Source organism: Notamacropus eugenii, chromosome 1 (genome assembly GCF_028372415.1).
Source record: "Notamacropus eugenii isolate mMacEug1 chromosome 1, mMacEug1.pri_v2, whole genome shotgun sequence".
NCBI lineage: Eukaryota > Metazoa > Chordata > Mammalia > Diprotodontia > Macropodidae > Notamacropus > Notamacropus eugenii.
In genome coordinates, this window is record NC_092872.1 from 410,030,630 (window position 1) to 410,058,583 (window position 27,954).

Consider the following 27,954-nt stretch of genomic DNA (forward strand, 5'->3'; position numbering starts at 1 on the left):
AAAGGTCAGGGTTACCCTCAGCTGCAATCTGCTGCTCTTCAGCCTGTCCATCCTGGCGCAACTCATTCTCCTCATTCTGGTCATTGGCCTGCTGGGGATTATTGTTGGGCACATTGGGGTTGTTGTTTTGATGATTGTCATTTTCATTGTTGGAATTCTGGTTGCTCACTAAGGCTGATGAAACACCAATCCCCGTACCTGCACTCAGACCAACACGTGCACAACCCTATGGAAATAGACAGCCAGATATCAATGACAAGGGGAAGATTACTCCAAATTCCTAGTAAAGTGAAAATCTTAAACATTTTAACCTCCTAATTTTTGCTTAAGACCAAGTTACTCTAAACATTACATGTCCCCAAGAAAAGGGGTTTAATGACTTGGAGATGAAGGAAGGTGATTTATGAGCTGCAGGTGTCTTTATGTTGAACTTGTATATGATTTCTGTTTGTTTGGAATCCTTTGACGTATTTTGTAAGACTGGATATACTGATTTTCTAGGACAGAGGGTATGGCAATATGGTACAATAGCAAAAACACCAGACTTTGAGCAGATATCTATATGGAAGTCCTGGGTCCAAAAATGACTTAACTGTGTGAGCATTATTGGCAAGGCAATCAGCCTTTCTGAGTCTTGGTTTTCTCATATGCAAAATGGGAGAGAATGATCTGTATAAAATAGCTTATATTATGAAGAAAGTACTTTGTAAACTCTAAAAGCACGAAAGAAATGCAGACTATCACTATTATGATGGTTATCATGGCAAAAACAAAAAAAAATTACCACAACATATTCTTAGGCCCTATTTCTTATTCCAGGATGCTGATATCAAATCCAATTCCATATCCATTTCTTATGGCAATCCTTGTCATATTCCAAATCTTTGCTCTTTATCCAGCAAGTTATACTTCACAGTAGGATCATTCAGTCTACATACAATGACAGGATTCCAAACCTGGAAGAACCTTTGAGATCATCTAGGGGTTCTTAACTTTTTTTCTATCACAGACTCCTTTCTAGCAGTCTAGTGAAGTCTATGCACCTTTTCTCAGAACGATTTTTTTAAAAAAAATTCATACTTTAAAGAAATGTTAAATTTCAATCAGAAATTAGTGAAAATAAGATGTATTCCATCCCTACTCTCCACCCCCAATCCAAGTTCATGGACTTCCTGAAATCTTAAACCCAAGTTAAGAACCCTGGCTCTTAAGCCTACCTGCTCATTTTATAGATAAGGAAACTCAGCCCCGGGAAATAGAAGTGACTTTCCCAATGGCACAAAGGTAAGAAGACAAAGAGCTACAATATGAATATAGGTCATCTAGCTCCAAATAAGATGTACTTCAAACTACATCATACTGTAGCTTGGTTTGGCCAGAGTGCTCATGGGAGTAGGAGCAATTTAGTACGTGATTAGAAGGAATGCTGGGGATTACATGTCAAACACTTTGTTTACAGATGAGGAAACTAAGGACTACTAGGGGAAACTTTCCCACAAGTTGGCAAGTTCTAGTACAACAGGGTATCTTAGCCCCTAACCTTTGAGTCTCTGAGAACAGGGTTTTCAGGATGGGTCAGTAGGCATGGCAGACAAGCAGATCACAGTCTGTCTTTGACCTTACCTTAAACAGTAAGTACCGTTTATGGTAAGTTTCTTCCATCAAAATGAATGGAAGAGTCCAGAGAATCTTACCCTATTCCTAACTTCTCCAAGTGACCTTCTCTAGTCTTCTCTATTTTTCTCTGTAAAATATTGCAAGCTGTATATATAACACATCTGCTTAGAAATTAGAAATAACTTAGTGCAATCCCCTTATTTTACAGAAGAGGAAATTAAGAACAAGAAAAGAAAGTGGCTTATAGTCACACAGCATGCTACTGGAAGAATCAGCACTGAGACCCAGGTTTATAGTATTTTCTACAACATTATGCCACCTAAACTGTTACCTGTGTAACTTTCAGAGTTTTCAAAAATCATTTCATGTTTATAACTTTCAAAAAGTGGAGTTATTTTCAGATTGCATATATTGAATATCATTTTGTTTTGTTTCTTTCCTGAGCTTCAAAATAAGCCAAATAAATATTCCCAGTGTGATCTACCTTGGGTGGTTCTCGAAACATCTGGTCCAGAGAGATAAACTCCAGGCTTGGCAACAACTCAATGAATTGACTGAAAGATTCGAGTTTAACTGCATGACATCTCACCAAGGTGAGGTCAACCAGTCGTGTCCATCTTGAATGGTCTGCAGAAGAAAAAGTGAATAATTTTAAGTCTTAAACTTCTTTAGTCTCGTGTCCTATTTTAGGCTGCCAAACTGTTCCACTATCATAATAGCACAGCATAATCACAAAAGGTAATAAATGATACAAATTTTAGAACTGGTAAGAACCACAGAGTTATCTATTCCAACCTTTTCATTTAGCAGGTAAAGGAACTGTGGGCAAGAGAGGTTAAGTTATCTGCCTAAATTGTATCTGGCAGAATACAATTTTAATTGGTAGAGATAGGATTCAAAATACTTAGGTCTTTTGACTCTAAACTAGGTGCTCTTTCCACTACAATAGGATCCCTTCTTTCTTTTTCCTCTTCCTTCATCCCTGCTTCTCTTTCCTTTGCCCACCCCCCACCACACCCCCAGCTCTATATAAAAGATGTCAAACCTAAGTTCTCTAACTCTAAATGCAACATTCTACTAGACCACAATACCTCTGCAACTCTTACCTATGACACTTCATTAAATCACCACGGTAAAAAGACTGGTGAAAGCTAGTCCTCTTAAAAACACTTTTCTAGCAACATTAGTTCAAGCATCAGTTTGAACATGCTCCATTGCTAGAACAACCAAATGTCAATGAGACTTTTAGAATCCAATTTCTGTTATTAATGTCTGGGTGACAAATATTATTCTAAAAGGTTTATCTTTCAAAATTTCAGCTACAGTGCCCAAAACCCAAAGAGACCTGGAGCCTGACTCCCACAGAGGGGGAACATATTTGTTGGTTAGGAGCCTGTTCTGAAGATAAAGAAAATTTCAGACATAAAAAAAAAAGTCCTCCAAACTTGTTGACTTAAAATAAGCATGACTGTGGTAAATGAATTAACCTAAAATAGTATTAGGTATAGGAGGATTATGTTTGGAAATGAAAGGGACCTTAGAAATCATTTGGTCCAATCCCCTTTCTTCCTTGTTAAGTAAAAGATGGAGGCATGGTATGGTAGAAAAAGCACTGAATCTGAAGTTAGAAGACATGAATTTGAATACTGGGTAACTCTGGGCACATGACTTAACCTCACTGGCACTCAGTTTCCTAATACGCAAAACAGAGGGTTAGGAAAAAATACATCTCAGGTCTCTTCCTATTCTAAATCCAATTAATGAATTTGCCCTAGGTAACACAAGTAGTAAGTAGCAGAGCTGATATTTAGCCATAGAAGTCATAGGTTATAAGATATGAAGACTTTAAAGAACTGTATAAATGTCAGCTATTATTACATACCTCATAGATTTTTCTAAGGAAAATGCTTTATCAAATTCATCTGATGGAAATATGAGGTGTTATATTTTCACTACTTCAGACTAGTATGAGGAAAGCATGACAGAAGTGAACATGGCTATTAGTTCCTGTGATGGAGTATTAAGGAGCCTGTAGCTCCAGGATAAAGCAAGATGAATATGGACTATCTTGTTGACAGGAATGGTTTCTAGAAGTTCTAGATACAAGGTGGTGTCATTTTATTTTGGTTACACGGTAAGAATTACATTTTTAAGTTTATAGTACCTGTGATCCAATTATTTGGGTTATGCAGATGAGGACAATTGTAAATGAGCAGGTATTTGATACAGGAAAAAACCTCATTGACAGCCTTCATCCCGATATCTGTGATGATACCAGGATTTTCCACAACATCAGCTAAGCCATACTTCACCAAATCAGCATTGGTCATTTTGCCTGAAATAAGAAACCAATGTCAGAAAGTCAAAGTCCTGGGAGACAAATAACTCTGCTTATTTCCTACCTTCAACCCGCCCTACATGAAGAACAAGGTTTCTTTTAAAAACATAAAAACTTAATTTTAATAATAATACCTCAATGATCCCTAATTTCAACTTTGTGGCTAAATTCTGTACAAATATTTCATCTATATTAGAAAGCCCTCCGACACCCCTCTATGCCAACGTTTGTGAGTTGCTATGGACAAATAAATTTATCACTTAGTAGTCATTGCCCAGTGATAAGCCTCTCCACACTTAGCTAAGCTAAATCCTCACACATGAGGCATATCTTCAAATCATAATGAGGAATGGGACAAAGATTCTTAATATGGAGAAATATGAATAAGAAAAATTTCATTTCCAATCATGAAAGCAACAAAATTGAAGACAGAAAATAAACGTGAAATCTGACAGCCCCCAAAGAATAGGTAAAAAAAATATACCGTATTGGCCAAAATATAAGGTGAAATTTTCAGTTCTGGCTTAAAAAAAGGAAAATAAAATTCTAACAATATAACTAAGCTTACACATTCAAGAGTTATGCTCTTGGGAACCTAACATTTGGATTATAAAAACAGAAGGCTTAGAATATTTCTTAAAGACCCCACCAGGAACGAATATGCAGCTCCAATTGTTCCTACTGTAACAAAACAGGTATCCAGGACAGCCCTCAAACAGAAGGATGTTGCCTCACTTGATTTAGGTAGCTTTTCTACCACCAGGAGCCCGTACAGTGAAAGAAGAATATCTTTCGCAGTGGAAGTCTGGGTCACCGCAGGCTTCTGAGAGGGTCCCCCATCTATGCACTAGTAGAGAATTACAGCACAGTAGCGTGCAACCAGTTGAAGTTAACTATGTAATCTAAATAAAAGAATGTGAAAACTGGAAGGAACTTTCCTTAGATATCAATTAGCTTAACTCTTTCATTTTAAAGATGAGAAAACAAAGACTTAGAGTGGCTAATTGATTTGCCCTTTACTTTCAGGGAGAAACTACGTTTCTTTCAGCTCCTTCAATCCTCACTTGTTCCCACTATCTGCAAGCTTCTCCCTCATTCATGACACAATTTGCTTTCTTCTCTCCACAGTTAACTTCAATCCTCTTGTACCCAAGTGTTTCCTTGAGTTACAATGTTCAATATTTTCCTTGAGTACTTCTAGTTACAATCCTATAGTATACGATTCTTTTCTAGGAGGAGAGTGTGATATAGCAGAGATAATGGATGTGAAGATAGAAGACCAGGATTTGGCTCCTGATTCTACTACTTACTATCTATAGCACCTTGGGCCAGCAATGTCATCTTTCTGGGGATTCGGCATCCTCACAAGCAAAATGATTGGACTGAATAAAATGACTGCTATGTTCCTTTCCAATTCTAATGATGTAAGGAGCTATGTGACATAAAAGAAAGGACACTAAGTGCAATCAGAGGATCTGGTTAGAATCCTACCTCTGCTATTCCCTCTCTGTGTGACCCTGTACAAGTCACTCTACTTCTCAAACCTTAGTTCCCTTATCTGTAAAATAAGGAAATTTGACTAGATCTAGAAATTATGATCTTTTCCCTTATTCAACCCATGGGCCCTCTAAAATTCCAAGAATCATTTTATTTCTGTCAAGGATAATGCCTAGCCCTTCTCTTTGAGTCTTCCCTTTGTCAATTCAATTAAAAAGGAATTTATTATGCACTAATTATGAGTACAATATGAAAACAAAAAAATGAAAGTCGTCCCTGACCTTCAGGAGCTTACAGTCTACTATGGGATACAACAAGTATAGAGGCACATAAATACAAGATAATTTTAGGAGACATGAAACAGTGACAACTAGGGGAATCAGAAAGTGGTTAGGTAGGTTAGATAGGAACTGGTACCTGAATGAAGTCTTGAAGAAATCAAAAGATTCTAAAGGACAGAGATGACGAAGTACATTCCAGGAATGAGGGACAGCCCTTGTCAAAGGCATGGAGGTGAGAATGATGATGTTCTTGGGCATTAACTCAGAATATGTAAAACACCACCAACAGCCTCCCCAGGCTACCCTCAATCTGTAACTTTTTCCCCATTAAGGCAGGGGTGGGGGGAAAGAGTCTGGTTTGCTACATTCTTTCCTAGGCCTTTTTTATGAGTCTTTTCTCTCTGATAAGGGAGGTTAAAGTGGGGTATTTAGAAGGGGAGGCTAGATGGAGAATTTTTAAGGGGTAGGGAGAGCAGCAAAATGATCTAACAGAAAGAACACCAGACTTGGCATCAAAAGACATGGATTCAAACTCCAGCTTTGACTTGAATAAATTGTATAAACTTGGGTGAGGTGTTTTCAGTTCATCTCTCTGGGCCTCAATTTCCTCATCTAAAAAAATTATTAATAATTTTATAAGGTTATTATGAGAAAGTTATTTTGTAAACTTAAGAACCCCAAAGAGTTGTCATTATTATAATATTTATAGCCAAAAGGCACTTTAGAGATTTTCTTGCTTAAGTTCCCCCTTTAGTAGAGAATTAAACCAAGGTCCCAGGATGTTAAAAGACTTGCCCATGAGGCTTGTTTTTGAGTTTAATAAGCAACAGAGCTTTATGTCCAAATACAGTGCTCTTTCTACTCCACCATCCATATTCTGGAGGAGTAGCCTCAGATGCCCTTTTCAGGCCATATGGTTTCCAGGGCTGTCCTAGAACCTATCTTAAAAGGGAGAGCCTTGGAATGACATTAGGGATTGAGAAGGGGAGAAAGATGGAGAATTGAGAGATGAGAGTTCAAAGTTTGGAAGCCCAGCTTCCAAAACAGGACAAATCTGTCTGCAGTGATTATGCAGAAAAGAATGAAATTATAACAGTCAAAACATCAAAGAAATCACAATGCCAGTTTTAAGATCAAGAGTACCAAAGAAGCAAACACTTATCTAGCTGCTTTTAAAAATGTTTTTGGATTATTTAAAGGCACAAAGTTCCTAAGGAGGTCATTACAGATGCAGAGCATCTCAATTCAGAACCAGGATGGTGTAAAAGGATCAGGGGTTAAAGTGAATTTGCTCTGTAGAAGACTAGCTTTGAGCAACATCTTCCAGAATATTTAGAAAGAGATCAGTTTTTCCTACTAATGCTACATTCTTATTTTATGTAAAAGATATAATTATATTCTGAATGCTGACCAGATGTTAATACTTTTTGCTAACACCATTTTATAATTGTGTATACAAAAAAGGCAACAAATAATTTTAAAATCTAATGGAAATTAAGAAGGACATACAACAACAGTTAACTTTAAGCCTAGGGAACTAAACTCCCTCTCTTCTACCACTAGCATAAAACCTATCACATTACTTAATCTGCTCAGAACCCTAAAATCTCTCCTAAGTTTCTACGAGGTAAAGTTCAACCTCCTTAGCTTGGCATTCAAAGTCCTTGATAATGTAGTATTATTGTATCTTGCCAGCCTTACTGTACCCATGTCCTACATTGTTACCATAATAAACAAATGGCCATCCTTATTGCATATTCTATGCCATTCCTGATTCTGTTCATGCTTTTCCCCATGCCTGGGATATCCTCTGCTCCACCTGTTGAATTTTCACCATCCTTTAAAATCCTGTCTCCTCTCTTTTAATCAATAATGATCTTTTCACTCCTCAGAACTTAGAGAATTTTGCTTGCACATCCTTTCTACACTCATTATGCAATATGAGATATATGTTATTTTTGTGTCATATCCCTTAATTATACTGAGAACATCACGAGAGCAAGGAAGGTACCTGATCTCAATTCTGTTATGCCCAGTACCTAAATGGTGCTTTGCACATTGTAGGTTTTTAATCAATCAGTGGAATTATAGAATGTGGGCGTTGGAAGGTACTTCAAAAGTCACCCTTGTCCAACCTATTAAAAAAAAAATGAGTAATTCATTCTAAATCTCTGGTAGACATGCATACAACCTTCACTTAGACAGCTCTGGTAGTAAGGAACCTACTGATTTTGCCTTCCAAAGCAGCCTATTTCAATTTTTGCCAGCTCAAGTTGTTACAAAATTTTCCCTTAAATCAAAACTTAATCTGCATCCGCAGCTACTGCTCAGTTCTGCTACTTGGGCTCTAAGTCCTTTCTTCCATCCCCACCCCCTTTTTCTCCCTCGCCTTTCTTTTTCTTCTCAATTCAATTTGATAAATTTATTAAATACCTACTAAGTGCACAAAATAGGAATTACAAGGACAAAAACAATTGCTGAAAGAGCTTAAATTCTCAAGTCTATCATCCCTGATTCCTTCCAGAAAACCTTATGAGGCTTCTACACTCAAGGGAAAGTCACAAATCCCTTTACCAACCTGATCAACCTTCTCAGGATCCATTTAAGACCTTCTTAAATTATGAATTGAATTGCCTCACTTTAGAGTGGCAAGATAGTATCCAAAGAGAATGTTAGGTGAGAATTTCAAGAAAAATAATGAATTAGCTCTGGATCTATTTCTTAGGCTGGTTAAAAATACAGGGTGAGAAGGTACAGAGTTCTTGCAAAATAAAAAATATGCTTTTCCTGAGCATTTAACCAATGTGGTGAGAAAATAAGTTCGTGCAATGTATAATGACTTTGATGAGTATACCTGAAGGGATGACTTCCCAACTGCAGGTTCTAGGTTGTTGCTGTGAACAAGCCTTTCAAAGACAACCTGCAGAAAGAGCGTATGGACTGGTTGCTCACTGAAGATCATATTCTAACACCATCTGGAAAAGTCAAGAAACCCTCAGTGGGCTTACTGTGTGAATAGCTACTGCAGGCATGGAATGGATGCTTATTTGAAAGTACTATTAAAGGCTTCAAGAAATGCAGCATAATAAACACAAATGAAAGACAAAGGAAGCTTCAGGGCAAAAGGGCTTAGGCAGTGAGAGAAAATAAGAAATTTGTGCAGGCAACATTTGCAAACAACTTTCTTCTGTTTATTTGCTGTTTCTTGGTGATTTTCTACTGATTAACATTTTACTGTTTCATATGATGGATCCACAGCTAATATAGAAACCCACCAAGTGCTGTAATTTTACAATGTTTTCCTAAGATAAGACAGAGCTAGAAGAGACCTTAAAGATCATTCAGTTCAACTCCTTCATTTACAGATAAGGAAACCTCTTCTTTGAAAAGTAAAATTGTATTAGGTTTGAGATCACCTTATATATGGGACAATACGGTATATTAAAACTTTGGGTTTCAACTGCTAAGGTTCAAGAGAATCAGTCTTGGGGATAAAACAAAAGTAGAATAGTCTTACATTGCAGTAAAAACTCATCTACGTATCCCAGGTGGAGGGTTTCAAACTGTGGGAACTCTAATTCTGCCATCTTGAGTGCAGAAAAGACGCCATCTTTGGTTAGAGAAGGCTGGATTCTAACTTCATGTAACCTAAGAACAAAGGGATAAAAATGAGAACAAAGAAAATCAAATAAGGTTTCACTAAAATCAAAGATTCCTTTTGTAGATCAGTTATGCAAATAGCTCTTTCCAAGGATCATTACTATGTCACAGAAGTCAACCAAAATAATACAGCTGATTCCATGGATACCAAAGACAAATGCCTAGAGTGATCATTAGACTTTCTCGTTACTCATGATAAGGGTCATCACAATTTCAGTTGGTATGGATCTCCTATAAAAAAGCTGTCCATATTTACCCAGAGAAACCATGAAGAGAATGGTGGTATTTGGATTTACCCATCCTTCTAACACAGGAAATTGCTGCTTTAGTAAGGAGCCTGAAATAATCTAAGCTAGTCACCCTTCATAACTTTTACAAAGTAGCTAAGTCACTGTGGACTATTCTTTATTTTTTTTCTTCAGTAACTTAAGCAGTACTCTTCATAACCTTGTGGTCAAGTGCTACCTGAATAACTGTTCCATTAGCAGCCCAAGAGGAAAAATGAAGTATACCTTCGAGCAGCAGTGATGATGAGGTAGCCAAGATCTACTTCAAGAGCATTCTTGCAAGCTCCCAAAACAATAGTGTGCAAATTTCTAAAACCACCTGGAAAAAGAAAGGGAGCAAACAGACCAATGAGTTGTTAACTTCAAACTTTACATTTTAGGCAAAATTATTAGTCAGTTGAAATCAAACCAGTATTCCTGTTCAAGCAGGTCAACTGCTACAGATGAGCTACAATAAAGACTAATTCCTAAAAAGTGTTGGAAATGAACACTGATGTAATGTTTCCTAAAGAATGCTAGTGAATTGTCGAGAGAGAAATTTTTACAGGAATTTCAGGAATCTGCAGACTTGTATGTAATGTGTGAATCATAAGTCAACAAACCTTTATGAAGTGTCAACAACTATGCTAAAGACTAGAGGGGAAAACCAGTACCAAAAACTTATTTACCAATAAGACAAATTCAGAATAAAGAGAAAATTTCAGAGCATAGGGACTAAAGTTATAGAGGACTGGGAAATGCTTCTTGCAAAAGGTTGGATTAGTGGGATCAGAATATCAGGGAAGCCAGGAGGCAGAGATGAGGGGAGTCTTAAGGTATGAGAGACAGTCAGTGGAACTACCTGGAGTCAGAAGATGCAATGTTGTATGTAAGGAACAGAAAGGGGGTTAGTGTCACTGACTTGCAAAGTACATAGACAGGAGAAAGGTGTAAGAACACCAGAAAGATAGGAGGGAACTAGGTTATGAATGACTTTTAATGCTAAATAAAAGATTTTATCCCATGATCCTAGAGGTAACAGAAAATCATTGGATTTTACTGAATGGGGACAGGTGAGATGGTCAGACCTCTGCTTTAGGAAGATCAGGCTGATAGGTGAATGGAAAATGGGACTGGAATAAGGAGAAATCTGAAGTAAGAAGACTACCAGAAGGCTACTGCAATAGTCCAGACATAAGATGATGAGGGTCTTTGTACCTGGCCCTGCCACTGGTAGCCAGAGTAGGAGAAAAGGTAGCTTATACAAGAGCTATTATGAAGGTAAGGATGACAGGAGTTGGTAACAGACTGGATGTGGGAGGTCAAGGGAGTGAGGATTTGAGCATGATCACTTCTGAGTCAAAACTTGAATACTGTTGCAACAAGATCAATAACAAGAGTTATAGTATATCTTTAATTATTTAAAGGTATTAATCAAGGAATGATCAGGCTTAAGTGGTCTCTGACTTTCTTATGAGGTACTCATGTGGAATCTCAGTTCTCTGAGCTAATGCCCACTTAAGTAACAAAAAAAGAAGAATTCTAGAAAGAATTCTAGACTTGAGAGTCAATAGACTTAAGTCTGAATCACAACCCATACGTATGAGTTATGACAGAGAATGGTCAAGTCACTTAACTTTAGCTTCATCTTTAAGATGGAGAAAACAACACTTGCATCAACTACAGCATAGAGTTGTAAGGAACATCTGTAAAATTTAAAACACCAAAACAACATTGGTTTGAATAGCTGTTAATCTCTAAATACCTCCCAATGAAACTAGGAAGCCCATATCCTTCTCCTTACCTCCTATAACCAAGCACAATTTCATTTTTGATCAGGACTTATGATTTCTTCAGTGACAAGAGATTCTTGTGAGAAAACTGTTTTCCCCAGTGCAGACTGGCAATTTTTCTACAACATACAGTATTAGAAGTTTGTCTGGAACACTGAGTGATTAAGTGTCTTGCCCAGAGCCACACAGTCAGCATGAGTAAGAAATGAGTCTTAAATCCAAGTCTTTCTGACCTGGAAGCCAACTCTGGTCACTGCCTCATGCTGCCTCCTAACAAAGTACACATATACTAGAATTACTTAACTCAAAGAGTATTTTCAAAAGACTCATGTTCATCCTAGTTTTTTTAATGAAAATTATTCTAAATTTTCTTTTACATTTTAGTACTACTACTCATGCTATGATAACTTGTCTTTACTCATATGCATCCTAAATACTTGAACTTTGACTTCTAGCTTTAAAGGTAAAACTTAAAATTATGTGCAGCATCACAACTTCTGTTTGATGTCTGAAACCTAAACCTGCTTACACTAGCTCATACACTAACGATAAGGAGGGTGTTTTTAAGTCTATTCTACTTTGTATGGTCAACAGATATTTGATAGGTTAGGATTTCCTAGTTATTTTAAGTTGTTTATTTGGTTGATGGTAATTTTAATTCCCAACCCACTGGATGAACCATTTAGGGAGAACTTATGAGAGAATATATGTTAAAAAAGGTGGGCAGATATGAAACAATCAGTGGAGAGAGTACCAACATCAATGAGAGCAAAAAGCTTCTTATATCCCTTTCCCCTCCCACAAACTGAGGAAATCAAAAGTATATCTTGGCAAAATGATAACCAATATGATATTATAGTAATTTTCATTATCATAAATTTTACTGGTTTACTATAGACACTTGCTAACTGGATCAGAATGTTAATGCCTTAACCATTTATGACAATTTTTAATTCTTTAACACATTTCCTTAATAATTAATAATGATTATTTTTCTAAATGTATTTGATGTATTACATGAAAGGGAAAATAAGATATTTGAGTTGCAAATCCCAAGTCATGAACTCTGAAGTCTTATTCAACCAAGCTCTAAACGGTACAAAAATATCTCAAATAGAATTTCTAATACATAGCTCCAAGACATGATTTGACGTATCAGTAACTAAGCAACAAGCAAGAAGAAAAGGTCCCTTCCTCCACTTCTTTTCAAATGACATTAAGAAAGGTGTGATTACTGAAAACTGATTCCTATCACTTTTAAAATGAATGACCTTTAAAAAAAAACGAAGCTGCAGAAGGAAATTAATTTTTTACTGGTCTTCAAAGATTGCACAATACTAGAGAAAAAATGAAAGAACTATACCTGATCGCCAACTGTCTTCAACTACATGTTGGATGAGACCTCCAAGGAAAGGAACTCGAACCAATTCTAATTGTTCCAGGTTTCGGGCAGAAGCTAATCCTGTTACCAATGGGACATACTTCAAAGAGTTTGTAGGACCTAATAAAAACAAAAAAATCCACAACATAATGTTATGACAGTGGTAGTGGTGATAACTAGCACTTATGTAGTGCCTTAAGGTTTGCAAAGCACTTCACAAAATTTTATTACTTTATCCTCACAACAACCCTGGGAAGTAGGGAGTGTTATTATCTCCACTACATAGTTAAGGAAACTCAGGCAGACAGATTAAATGAAATGCCTAGGGTCACACTTTAGTAAGTGCTTAAGGGCAGATTTGAACTCAGGCCTTTCCAAGGCTGAGTCCCTTACCTGCTTCTACATAATCTTAAAATGAACACTGGAAACTTACTTTTTAGGATTATCAAATTTGCGCATACAAATATATCCATAGAAGTCTGGAGAGCCTGAGCTTAACTTCTCATTTTGCAGTTTCAGGAATTAATGATTGAAAAGATGAAGTGACTTGACCCAGGTCACATTTCCAGCCTCAGTGAGTTGACCTAAGCCTAGGCCTCTTTTCAAATAACTTTCTCAGACTTCTATGTGTGCCTCAAAGTGACACAAAAGTGGCTGGTTCTCTAGAATTAGATTTCCCATTACAGTAAATAAATGAAAGACACTGCCCTAGGAGTCAGAAGACTTTGGATGTTAATCCTGGCTCTGACATTTGCTCATCAGTGACCTTGGACCAGGCATTTCTCTTGAGGCCCCAATTTCCTCACCCATCGTAATATCAGAAGTTGGACTAGATGATCTCTACTATCTCTTCCTGCTCTAAAATCCCATGCTTCTAATTAGCCTACAAAACCACATCTGAGTAAAATAAGAAGACCATTCATGATAGGCCTGCCAGATTCCTTCAGCACAGCTGCAACTGTGATTCTATTCTCCTGACCAACAACCAAATAAACGTTTTTGAACAATTAAGTGCCAGATATTGTGCTAGCAGGATATATGAAATTTTAAAATTATGTAGCTTAATACCCTGAAACAATTATCAAGCAAAACAATGAAGAATATAAATAATCCACTGCTAAAATATAAAATACAGATACATTTTGGATGAGATGACTTATGTGATTCCTTCCAACAGTCATATACTATGATTGATTCTATGATTGTAAAGTACTACCAGGGTTCAAAGAAGGTACATTAGTCACAGAAAGCCTTGTGGAAGACGCAGTATGGTTGTTTAAGGTACAGATGAACTTAGAAGTTACCTCGTCTAACATCTGTATTACATAGGTTAGAAAACTGAGACCAAGTGTGATTAGGTAATTAAGTGTGCCTAAAGGTTACACTGTGCAGTAGTGGCAAGGTGAAGATAGTACAATATACTCCTAGGCTAGTAAGGTCAGAACCAACAGGGCCAGGTAGGGGATAGTGAAGAGGTAGGACTAAAGCAGAAGGTAGATGAAGGCAACTAGGTGGCATAATGGATAGAGTCCTGAGTCTGGAGCCAGGAAAATCTGAGTTAAAAATCCAGCCTCAGACACTAGCTGTGTGAACCCAGCCAAATCAATTAATCTGTTTGTCTTCTAGGGAAGAAGAAAATGGCAAATTATTCCAGTATCTTTGCCAAAGAAACCCCATGGACAGCACCAGCATGTTATGGTTCATGGATCACAAAGAGTCAAGAAACATCTGAACAAGTGAACAGCAAAGACAGAAGGACTTAGAGGGCATAATAAAGAAAAATTTTCTCTTTTTCAGAACATGGATAATGAGGAAATTTGTCTTGCATCACTTGCTATTTATAATGAGTTCTGTATTTTTTGCCTTCTCAGCAGAGAGAAGGAGGGAGAGAATTTGGAACTGTAGATAAAATAAAATTCAATAAAGAAAATGGGAAAAAGGTGAATGTTAACTGGTAAAAATAAGTACGAAGAGTTGGACCTAGAAGAGGAGGCAGAGATATTTCACTGTGATGTTATAGCTAAGGGAATCACTGAATATTTCTGAGCACAGAAGTGACATTGTAAAAACTACTGCTTAAGGAAAACTAGTTTGGAAAATGTGTAAATGATGGATTGGATAAAAGCAGAATAGAGTCATGGAGCCTAACTAGGAAGCTGTTCCAGGATGAAATGATTAAAGTCTAGATCATAGTGTGACACACTGGAATGAGATGCAAAGGCAAGATGTTAGAGATGGCTTGACAGATTTCCTATTAAAAGGTTAAAAATATGTTCAATATTGTATTAGAAATGTTAGCTATAGCAATAAGACAAGAAAAACAAATCAAACGGTTTCTCCCATTCATTTTAATCCTGCTATTCAACTAATGTGAAAATGTGTTTAATAAGAATGTATGTGTAGAACTGATGTAAGATTGCATGCCATCTCGGGGAGAGAAGCGGAGAAAATTTAAGATTTATGGAAGTGATTGTCAAAAACTGAAAACAAATTAGATAAAAAAAAATCAAAGGAATTAGAATGGGCAATGAGAAAGTAAAACTATCACTCTATACATATGTTGGAATAAATACTTGGAGAATTCACTAAAATACTAGTTCCCAGAAGTAACAATTATAGTAAAGTTGCAGGATATAAAATAAACTTACATGAATCCAGCAATAAGAGATGGAGAAATTCCATTTAAAATAACTACATACAATATAAAATACTTAGAAGTCTATTTGCCAAGAAAAACCCAGGAACAATATGAACACAATTATAAAACACTTTTCACACAAATTAAAGTCAGATCTAAACAACAGGAAATTATGAGTAGGCTGAGTCAATATAAAAAAATGACAATTCTACCTAAATTAACTTATTCAGTGCCATATCACTTAAATTACCAATAAAATTACTGTATGGAGCTAGAAAAAAACAGTAACAAAATTCAACTGAAGACCAAAAGGTAGTCAAAAGTATCAAGGAAATTAGTGAAAAAAAATGTGAAGGAAGGTAGCCCCATCATCTCAAACTGAGATCTCAAAACTGTATTATAAAGTGGTAATCATCAAAGCAATCTGGGACTGGCTAAGAAATAAGAGTGGTGGAAGAGAATGGGTATACAATAAACAGTAAGTAAAGACCACACTAATCTGGAGTCTGATAAATCCAAAGATCCCAGTTTTTGGAACAGGAATTCACTATCTGACAAAAATTGCTGGGAAACCTGAAAAGCAGTTTGGCAGAAACTAGACCAGCAGTATAGATCAACATCTCACAACATATACCTAGATAAGGTCAAAATGGGTACATGATTTAGACATAAAGGGTGCTACCATAAGCAAATTAGGGGAGCATGGAATAGTTTCCCACTCAGACCTATGGATTAGGGAAAAATTTATTATCAAAAAAGAGATAGAGCATAATAGGATAAAATGGATAATTTTGATTACATTAAATTAAAAAGGTTTTACACAAACAAAACCAACGCAACCAAGATTAAAAGGACAGCAAACTGGGGAAAAAATTTGTAGCTAATTTCTCTGATAAAGACCTGATTTCTCAACTACATAGGAACTGAATCAAATTTACAATATATTCCATTCCTTGATTGATAAATGGCCAAAGGATATGAACAGGAAATTTTCAGATGAAGAAATCAAGGCTATCTATGGTCATACGAAAAAATACTCTAAATCACTATTGATTGAAGAAACGCAAATTAAGAGAACTTTGAGGTACCACTTCATACCTATCAGATTGGCTAATATGAGAAGAAAAGGAGAATAACAAATGTTGGAGGAGATGTGGGAAAAATGGGACACTAATGCACTTTTAGTGGAGTTGTGAATTGTTTCAATTATTCTGGAGACTAATTTGGAACTCTGTCCAAAGGGCTATAAAACTGTGCAAAATCCTTTGACCCAGCAATAGTCTACTAGATGTCTATCTTGAAGAGGGAAGAGGAAGGAGAAAGGATGGGATAGGAAGGACCTTTATGGCACTTTTTGTGGTGGAAAAGAATTGGAAATTGAGGGGATGCCCATCATTTGGGGAACGGTTGAAAAAGCTGATTGTGATGGAATATTATTGTGCTATAAGAAATGACAGGCCGGACGCTTTCAGAAAAACCTGGAAAGACTTACATGAATTGATGCAAAATAAAGTAAGAAGAACCAGGAAAACACTGTACATAGTAACAATACCACATGACAAACAACTGTGAATGACTTGGCTATTTTCAGCAATATAATAATCCAAGACAATCCCAAAGGATTTATCATGAATAATACTACCCACCTCTAGAGAAAGAACTCATGGAATCTCAATGCAGATGGAAGAATACTATTTTTTACTTTATTTTTTTTTTGCATGTCTTTTTCTGTGTATGTGTTTTCTTTCACAACAAAATTTATATGGAAATATGCTTTGGATGACTGTATATGTATAACTTGCATCACATTTCTTGCCTTCTCAATGAGAGGGAGAAATAGAATTTGGAACTTAAATTTTTTAAAAATTGGTTTTACATGTAATTGGAAAAATGAAATATTTAGACAGTGGGGAAAAAAGGTTAAACATACTTTTCATGATTTCCCCCAAAACTTCTTTGAAGTAAACACACACACACACACCACCACCACCACCACCACAACCACCACCTCAGAGAAGAGTAGGAAAATACAAAGAACACTGTTGGAATGAATTTTCAGAGCACCTGACTCAAACCTCAATCCCACTACTTGATGTATGTATGACTTTGGAGAAATTATGTCATGTCTCTGGACCTCAGTGATTTTCATCTGATTAAAAAAGATAAAAGAGGGCAGAGCCATGATGGCAGAATAAAAGCAGAGTTTCACCAGAGCTCTCCCCAAAACTCCAAATATTTACAAAAAATGACGCAAAAGTACAGAGTGAAACAAATCTCCAGCCCAAGACAACCTGGAAAGTCAATAGGAAAGGTCTGTTGGGCCAGACTGACAGAGGAGCACAGTGGGCTGCACCAGCATAGACCAGGCCTCAGCAAACCCAAAGCAAGCCTCAGGACACTGAATCACTGGCAGCTGTGAAGTTTTCCAGACTTCTCAAACCACAAACACCAAAGACAACTTAGAAAATCAGTGGGAAGGGGTTACTGGACCTGGGTGAGAGAGGAGTGCAGTACAGACCCAGCCCTTGTACAGCCATGGCCCTGGCAAACCAAGAGCAGGCCTGGGGAGTGGCTAAATCAATGTCAGCAGCAGTGGCTGTTTCCAGGGCTCTCAGCCCAGAGATGATAAGGGGATCAAACTGGTCAGAAGTAAAACACAGGGGTCTCATTACTGGCACTGAGGCAGCACTCTGTTACTATGCTCATGTTACTATGACTGGGATCTGGATCACAGTCCTCAATGACAGTCCTGGGGCAAGGAGAGCACTGGTATAGGCAGAGCTTATGGCAGCAGTGGAGAGGGAACCCTCCTCAGAGTTTCAGATCAGAGCCAAGAGAGAAATAAACACCTCTCCTTAGATAATACCACCTTGGAAAAACTGAAAACTTACAGGTCTTTAGAAGTATCTCTGAATAGAGCTATACAAGACCCCTGAAGTGTGGGACAGTATGCCCTCCATACTGGAAGTGGAGTTCTGCCTTAACAAAGAGTTAAAAAGTCAGGAAACAGGCTGGTAAAATGAGCAAACAGAAAAAAAACTCAAACTACAGAACCTTACTATGGCAACAAGGAAGATCAAAATACACACCTAAAAGAAGGCAACAAAGTAAAATCTCCTACATTCAAAGCCTCCTAAAAAAATATATACTGGTCTCAGATCATGGAATAGCTCAAAAAAGATTTTGAAAATCAAGTAAGAAGGGGACAGAGCCAAGATAGTGCAGTAAAAGCACATACTCACCTAAGCTCTAAGAAAAATTCCTTCAGATACCTCTAAAAAGAGAATCTGAACAAATTTTAGAGTGCAGAATCCACTAGGAGACAGAGTATGGAAGATTTCCAGCCCAGGACAGCCGGGAAGTATCTGTTGCACAGGGCTGGAGAAGCGCAGAGCACATAGGTTGTACCAGCGCAGACCCCGCCATAGAAAAGCCGAGCAGGAACCACGGGCAGTCTGAAGCAGAGGCAGCAGTGCGGATTCTCAAACAAATCAGCCCAGGATAGGAGTCCAGTGGAACTGAGTGAGAGAGAAGCGCAGAACCCCAAGTAACAGTAGCAATCAATCCTGAGACAATCAGCCCACAGATTAAATGTCTGTAAGTCACCTACTTGAACTTCTGGAAGCCATGAGGGTGAAGTGATCTGTACATACTCTCCCCTTCCCCGTGTTGACCATGAAAAACCCAGAGAATGTTTCCCCACGAAAAATGCTGGAATAGTGGGATCAGCCAAAGGGAAAAACAATCTCTTAGAACGAGAGGAAAAGAAAATTGCAAAGGGAGGGTCCCTCTTGTTGTGGCTGAAGGGGATTAGTGCAGGATGGGGGCTGTCCCAGACAGCCACATCTCAGCAAACCAGGAGGAGGATCCTAAGCCCTAAGGGGATGGAGCCCATAAGTGCCAATACCAGGACCCAGGAGAGCCTTAGCATAGCCAGGGGAACTGGTCAGACACCAGAACAGACAGGGGTTCACCAGCCACAGTCTGCCTGTGCTCTAGCTCAGGAGAGGAGATTTCCTGTGGCCAGACCACCCCTCCCCCACACCTTATGCAGGTAGACTCCAGGGTAACTCTGGGGAAACTCAAAAAGATTTCACCTCACCTCTGCTTTGGCACACCAGTCAGCTCAGTACCAGTTGAGCTGCAGCATTCTAGCTTCCAGCCAAAAGAACCAGAGGCCACAATACACAAGCCTCAAGTTTGAAGCACAAAAACCGTGGGACAGAGACCCCTGTGCCCCAGAAGCAGAGATCCACTTGAAAAGCCAGAAAAAAGGCAATCATAATGAGTAGGAAGCAAACCAGAAAAGACCACAGAATCTTACTATGGGGAAAAGGACTAAAACACCAATACTGAAGAGATCATCACTGAGACTACACTACCATGTGAAATCTCAGAAGGGAACATAAACTGGTCTCAAGCCGAAAGAGCATTCTTGGGAGAGCTCAAGAAGGACTTTAAAAGCCAAATAAGAGAGGCAGAAGAAAAACTGGAAAATGATTTTAAAAACATAAAAACAGAATTCATGGAAAATTTTTTTAAAAAATTGGACAAATGGATAAAGAGATATAAAACCTAACTGGAACAACTGGACAAATGGAAAAGGAGATGCAAAAGGTAACTGAAGAAAACAACAATTAAAAATTACAATTGGGCAAGTAGAAGCTAATGATTCTATGAGACATCAAGAATCTCAAACAGAATCTAAAGAATGAAAAAATAGAAGAAATGTAAAATATCTCATTGGAAAAATAACTGACCTGGGAATAGATCCAGCAGAGAAATATCTAAGAATTTCATCATGGAAAGTAATAATGAAAAAAAGAGCCTGGACAATATCTTCCAAGGAAAATTGCCCTGAGGTCCTAGATTCAGAGGGCAAAATCGTCATCGAAAGAATCCACCAATCACCTCCTGAAAAAGATCCCAAACTGAAAACACCAAACAATATTGCTGCCAAATTCCAAAACTATCAAGTTAAGGAGTAAATGCTGCAAGCAGCCAGAAAGAAACAATTCAAATACTGAGAAGCTACAGTCAGGATCACACAGGACCTTGCAGCTTCTACATTAAAAGATCAGAGGGACTGGAATATGATATTTCATAAGGCGAAGGGGCTTGAACTACAACCAAGGATCAATTACTCAGCAAAACTGAGCATTATCTTTCAGAGAAGGAGATGGATATTTAATGAAATAAGGGATTTCCAGAACTTTTGGATGAAAAGGCAAGAGCTCAATAGAAAATTGATCCTCAAATACAACTCATAAGAGAGGCATAAAAAGGTAAAGGGAGTGGGTATAAATTAATATAAATATAAATTAAATGATGTCATGATAAAAATGTAATGGGTACAAAGGGATTGTAACAGGAGAAGTGAAAAGGAGGAGGCAGAAAAAGGTAAATTACATCACAAGAAGAAGCACAAAAACATTACAGTAGAGAGAGAGCTAGGAAGAAGATGAGCACTGTTTGAGATTTACTCTCATATGATTTGGTTCAAGGAGTGAACAACAAACTCAGTTAAGTATAGAAATCTAGCCCTACAGGCAGCACTAAGGGGAAAAGGGAAAGAAAAGGGAGGGGAAGGTAAAAGGGAGGGAAGAAGTAAAGAAAAGGGGTAAATAAAGGGATGGGGGCTGAGAGAAGGGAGGGAAGAATGTGGGAGGTGGTGGTCAAAAATTAAAATTATTCTGGAGGGGAAGGGAGACAGACAAACTAAAAGCATAAATGGGGGAAAATAGGATGGAGGGAAAGACACAGTAATCATAACTGAATATGAATGGGATGAACCCTCCTATAAAATGGAGGCAGGTAGCAGAATGGATTGAAATCTATAATCCAACAATATGTTGTTTACAAGAAACACATTTGAAACAGGGGGATACACACAGGGTAAAGGTAAAAGGATGGAGCAGAATATATTATGCTTCAGCTGATACCAAAAAAGCAGGGGTAGCAATCCTAATCTCAGACAAAGCAAAAGCAGAAATAGATCTAATCAAAAGAGTTAAAGCATCACTGTGATGCTAAAAGGCATCACAGACAATGAAGCAATATCATTACTAAACATATATGCACCAAGTGGTACAGCATTCAAATTCTTAGAGGAGAAGTTAAGGGTGTAATAGGAAGAAATAGACAGCAAAACTGTATTAGTGGGGCACTTCAATCTCACCCTCTCTGAACTTGATAAATCTAAAATAAAAATAAACAAGAAAGAAGTGAAGGAGGTGAAGAGAACTCTGGATAAGGTGGATATGATAGATCTCCGGAAAAAACTGAATGAGGATAGTAAGGAATATACCTTTTACTTAGCAGTACATAGCACATATACAAAAACTGACCATATACTAGGGCATAAAAACCTCATAATCCATTGTAGAAAGGCAGAGACAGTCAATGCATTCTTCTCAGATAATAATACAATAAAAATTATGTATAATAAAAAGGCCATGGAAAGACAGATCAAAAATTAACTGGAAACTAAATAATATAATCCCAAAGAATGAGTGGGTTAAAGAAATCATAGAAACAATCAATAACTTCATTCAAGAGAATGACAATAATGAGAAAACCTACCAAAACTTATGGGATGCTGCAATAGCAGTTCTTAGGGGAGGTTTTATATCTTTGAATGCCTACATGAATAAAATAGAGAAAGAGGAGAGCAATCAATTAGGCATGCAGCTGAAAAAAGCTAGAAAAAGAACAAATTGAAAATCCCAGAGTAAATACAAAATTAGAAATACTTAAAACCAAAAGAGAGATTCATAAAATTGAAACTAAGAAAACTATTGAAGTAATAAATAAAACTAAGACTTGGTTTTATGAAAAAAACAATAAAATTGATAAAACTGTGGTCAATTTGATTAAAAAAAGAAAGAAGAAAAACAAATTACCAATATAAAAAATGAAAAAGGGTGAACTCACCTCCAACAAGGAGGAAATTGAAACAACAATTAGAAATTACTTTGTCCAACTATAAGCCCATAAATTTGGCAATCTAAGTGAGATGGATGAATATTTTAAAAAATATAAACTGTCCAGATTAACAAAAGAGGAAATTGAATACTTAAAAACCTAACTCAGAAAAAGAAACTGAAGCCATCAAAACTCCCTAGGAAAAAATTCCCAAGGCTAGATGGATTTACAAGTGAATTCTGTCAAACATTTAAAGAACAGTTAATTCCAATACTATATGGACTTTTTGGGAAAATTGGTTTTATGATACAAATTGTTTTTATGATACAAATATGGTTTTACTACCTAAAACAGGAAGAGGCAAAACAGAGAAAGAAAATCATAGACCAATTTTTATAATGAACATAGACACAAAAATTTTAAATAAGATATTAGGAAAAAGAATGCAGCAACTTATCATGAGAATAATACACTATGATTAGGTAGGATCTATACCAAGAATGCAGGGCTGGTTCAATATTAGGAAAATTATCAGCATGACTGATCATATCAACAACAAAACTAACAGAAACCATATGATTATCTCAATAGATGCAGAAAAAGCTTTGGACAAAATACAACACCCATTCCTATTGAAAACACTGGAGAGCACAGGAATAAATGGAGTTTTCCATAAAATAATAAGCGTTATCTACCTAAAAGCATCAATAAGCATTATATGTAAAGGGGATAAGCTAGATCCATTTCCAATAAGATCAGGGGTGAAATAAGGATGTCCATTATCACCACTGTTATTAAATATGGTACTAGAAATGCTAGCTTTAGAAATAAGAGAAGAAAAAGAAATTGAAGTAATTAGAATGGGCAAAGAAGAAAACTAAGTTACCACTCTTTGCAGATGATATGATGATATACTAAGGAGAATCCAGAAAATCAAATAAAAAACTACTTGAAATAATAAGCAACTTCAGCAAAGTTGCAGGTTACAAAATAAGCTCACATAAATCATCTGCATTTCTACATATTACTAATAAAGTCCAACAGGAAGAGATAGAAAGAGAAATCCCATTTAAAGCTATGGTAAACACTACAAAATATCTGGGAGTCTACCTGCCAAAACAAACCCAGGGACTAAATGAACACAATTACACAACACTTTTTGCACAAATAAAGTCAGATGGATAAAATGAAAAAATATCAATTAGTCATAGGTAGGCCAAGTTAATATGTAATAAAAATAACAATTCTACCTAAATTAATTTACTTCAGTGCCATACTAATCAAACTACCAGATAATTATTTTCTAGACCTAGAAAAAACAATATCAAAATTCATCTGGAAGAACAAAAGGTCCAGAATATCAAGGGAACTAATGAAAAGAAATGCTACGGCAGGTGGCCTAGCTCTACCAGATCTCAAATTGTATCATAAAGCAGCAATTATCAAAACCACTTAGTACTAGCTAAGAAACAGAAGGGTAGATCAGTGGAATAGTTTAGGTACTCAAGACACAGTAGTCAATGAATGTAGTAATCTAATGTTTGATTAACCCAAGGACCTCAGCTTCTGGGATAAGAACTCACTGTTTGACAAAAACTGCTGGGAAAACTGGATAACAGTGCAGCAGAAACTGGACATAAACCAATGTCTGACACTGTACACAAGAATAAAGTTGAAATGGACATATCCCTAGGTATAATGACTGATACCATAAATATATCAGGGGAGCAAGGAATAGTGTATTTCTCAGATTTATAGAGAATGAAGAAATTTATGACCAAACAAGAGATACAGAACATTATGAAGTGCAAAATGGATTATTTTGATTACATTAAATTGAAAAGTTTTTGCACAAACAAACCCAATGCAACCAAGGGAGGGAAGCAGAAAACTGGGGAAAAAAAATTTGCAACTAGGGTCTATGATAAAGGCCTCACTTTTAAAATATGTAGAGAATTGAGTCAAATTTACAAGTATGCAAGCCATTCTCCAATTGATAAATGATCAAAGGATATGAACAGGCAGTATTCAGAGGAAGAAATTAAAGCTATCTATAGTCAGAGATGCAAATCCAAACAACTCTGAGGTACTACATCACACTTATCAGATTACCTAACATGACAAAACAGGAAGATGATAAATGTTGGAGAAGATGTGGGAGAGTTGGAACACTAACTCATTGTTGGTAGAGCTATGAGCTGATCCAACCATTATAGAGAGCAATTTAGAACTATGCCCAAAGGACTACCAACATGTGCATACCCTTTGACTCAGCAATATCGTTTCTAGGACTGTATCCCAAAGAGATCATAAGAATGGGAAAGGGTCACACGTGTACAAAAATATTTATGGCAGCTCTCTTTGTGGTTGCCAAGAATTAGAAATCAAGGGCATGCCCATCAACTGGGGAACAGCTGAACAAGTTTGGTATATGAATGTAATGGAATGCCATTGTGCTATAGGAAATGATGAATAGGAAGACTTCAGAATAACCTGGAAGGACTTTTATAAACTGATACTGAGTGAAAGGAGCAGAACCAGGTGATCACTGTACACAGTAACAACCACAATGTGCGAGGAATTTTTCTGATAAACTTAGCCTTCATAGCAATGCAAGGACCTCAAACATTCCCAAAGGATTCTTGAGGCAAAATGCCTTCTACAGCCAGAGACAGAATTGGAACACAGAATGAAGCAAAATATTTCCTCTTGTGTTATGTTTTGCTTTATTTGGGTTTTTCTCATAGTTTCCTCCCATTCATTTTAATTCTTCTATGCAATGTTACTAAGGAAAATGTGTGCAATAAGAATGTATGCGTAGAACCTATATAAGATTGCATACCATCTTGGGGAGTGAGGGGGAGAAAATCTAAGACCTATGAAATGATTGTCGAAAACTGAAAACAAATAAATTAATAATAGTAAAAAAGAAAGTCAAATAAGTAGAGAATAAATTGGGAAGAGAAATGAGAGTGATGCAAAAAATCATGAAAAATGAGTAAACAGCTTGCTAAGAGACTGAAAATAATACTTAAGAATAAAATGCCTTAAAAAATAGACTAGATCAAATGGTAAAAAGAGGTCCAAAAAGTCAAAGACGAGAATAGTGAGAAGAATGACTTAAAAAGCAGAATTGGTCAAGTTGAAAAGGATGTCTAAAAGCTCACTGAAGAAAATAATTTCTTAAAAATTAGAATGGAGTGAATGGAAGCTAATGACTCTATGAGAAACTAAGAAATTATAAAAAAGAACCAAAAGAATAAAAAAGTAGACAACAATATGAAATAGCTCATTGAGGGAAAAAAAAACAACTGAACTGCAAAATAGATCCACGAGAGAAAATTTAAAAATTATTGGACTACTGGAAAGATATGAGAAAAAAAAAATAGCCTAGGCATCATCTTTCAAGAAATTTTCAAAGAAAACTACCCCTGATATTTTAGAATCAGAGGGTAAAATGAAATTTAAAAAATCTACCTATCACCTCCTGAAAGAGATCTCCAAATGAAAACTCCCAAGAATATAATAGTCAAATTCCAGAGGTCTCAGGTCAAGAAGAAAATATTACAAGCAGCCAAAAAGAAACAATTCAAGTACTGTGGAAACACAATCAGGATAACACAAGATTTAGTAGCTTCTACATTAAGAGATTAGAGGGTTTAGAATATGATATTCCGGAGGACAAAGGAGCTGGGATTACAACCAAGAATCATCTACTCAGCAAAACGAAGTGAAATCAATGACGCAAAAAAATTAACATTCAATGATGTAAAGGAATTTAACACAGTCTTGAGAAAAAACCCAGAGCTGAACAGAAAATCTGACTTTCAAATACAAGACTCAAGAGAAACATGAGAAGGTAAAAAGGAAAGAGAAATCACAAGGGACTTACTAAAGTTGAACTGTTTACATTCCTACATGGAAAGATGATATTTATAACTTATTATTAGGGTAAGGTGGAAGGAATATATATAGACAGAGGGCACAAGGTGAGTTGAATATGAAGGGATGATATCTAAAAAAATAAAATTAAGGGGTGAGAGAAGAATGTACTGGGAGAAGGTGAAAGGAAGAAGTAGAATGGGGTAAATTATCTCACATAAAAGAGTCAAGAAAAAGCTTTCACAGTGGAGGGGAAAGGGATGAAGTAAAGGGAAGTAAGTGAACCTTACTCTCATCAGAAGTGGCTTAAGCAGGAAATAACATACACACTCAATTGGATATGGAAATCTATCTTACCCAACAGGAAAGTAGGGGGGTAGGGGAATAAGAGAGACCAGGGGTAGAGTGGGGTGTGGTGTGATAGAGGGGAGGGCACATTGGGGGAGGGGGGTAATCAGAAGCAAAAATTTTTGAGGGACAGAGTGAAAAGAAACATGACTATTATGGAAGTGTTTTCCATGACTACACATGTATAATCTATGTCAAATCACTTGCCTTCTCAACAAAGGGTAGTGGAGAGGAGGGAGAGAATCTGGAACTCAAAAGTTTTAAAAATGAACGTTAAAAATTGTTTTTACATGCAACTCAGAAATAACATATGTAGGCAATGAAGTACAGAAATCTCTCTTACCCTACAGGAAAATAGAAGAATGGGATAAGAGAAAGGGGGAGGGAAGAATAGAACAGAGGACAGAATGGGGGACGAATCAGAAGCAAAACACTTGAGGTGGGACAGAGTGAAAGAAGAAAGAGAACACACGAAGGTAGATGGAATAGGATGGAGGGAAATACAGTTAGCAATAGTAACTGAAAAAAAATTTTTTGAAGGAAGTTTCTCTGATAAAGGCCTCATTTCTCTAACATACAGATAACTGTATCAGATTTATAAAACTAAGAGCCATTCCCCAATTGATAAATAATTAAAAGATATAATCAGTTTTCAGATGAAGTAATTAAAGCTATCAATAGCCATATGAAAAAATATTCTAATTTGCTACTGATTAGAGAAATGCAAGTTAAAACAATTCCGAGGTACTACCTCATACCTATTAGATTAGATAACAGGATAGAAAAGGTAAATGACAACTATTGGAGGGGATGTGGGAAAAATGAGACATTAATGTACTGTTGATGAAGTTGTGAACTGATTAAATCATTCTATAGAGCAATTTGCACCATGCCCACACGGTTGTAAAACCATGCATACCCTTTGATGTAGCAATACCACCACTAGATCTGTATACAAAAGAGATAAAAACAAAAAAGAAAAGAAACTATATGTACAAAAAATATTTGTAGCAGTTCCTTTCTGCGGGTAAAGAAATGAAAACTAAGAGGATGCACATCAATTGGTGAAGGACTGAATAAGCTGTGGTATGTAATTTGTGATGAAATACTATTGTACTATAAGAAATGATGAGCAGGATGCTCTTAGAAAAACATAGAAAGACTTACATGGGTTGATGATGCAAGCTGAAATGTAACGGGCACAATGTAACAAAAGCAATATTGTAGGATGATGAGTTGTGAATCACTTAGCTATTCTCAGCAATATAATGATCCATGACAACTCTGAATGACTTAGGATGAAATGCTATCTATCCCCCAGAGAAATAA

General features: G+C 36.7%; 1 protein-coding gene and 1 long non-coding RNA gene across 6 annotated transcripts in view; one reads left to right on the forward strand and one right to left on the reverse strand.

The window, feature by feature from the left end:
* LOC140518689 (uncharacterized) overlaps window positions 1-2,147 on the forward strand; it is a 43,778-nt gene extending 41,631 nt beyond the window's left edge. The window contains exon 4 of the long non-coding RNA XR_011971987.1: window positions 2,062-2,147. This is a non-coding gene — a long non-coding RNA (uncharacterized lncRNA). The remainder of the gene's footprint in view (window positions 1-2,061) is intronic.
* The window catches only part of FBXO38 (F-box protein 38), a 119,206-nt gene that overhangs the window by 42,586 nt on the left and 48,666 nt on the right, over window positions 1-27,954 (reverse strand). For all 5 annotated transcript variants that reach the window (XM_072631030.1, XM_072631028.1, XM_072631026.1 and 2 more), the window contains 6 exons: window positions 12,816-12,953; window positions 9,906-9,999; window positions 9,251-9,381; window positions 3,782-3,952; window positions 2,102-2,244; window positions 16-226 (listed from right to left, as the gene is read on the reverse strand). In XM_072631030.1, coding sequence (XP_072487131.1) covers window positions 16-226; window positions 2,102-2,244; window positions 3,782-3,952; window positions 9,251-9,381; window positions 9,906-9,999; window positions 12,816-12,953 — 888 coding nt within the window. The remainder of the gene's footprint in view (window positions 1-15; window positions 227-2,101; window positions 2,245-3,781; window positions 3,953-9,250; window positions 9,382-9,905; window positions 10,000-12,815; window positions 12,954-27,954) is intronic.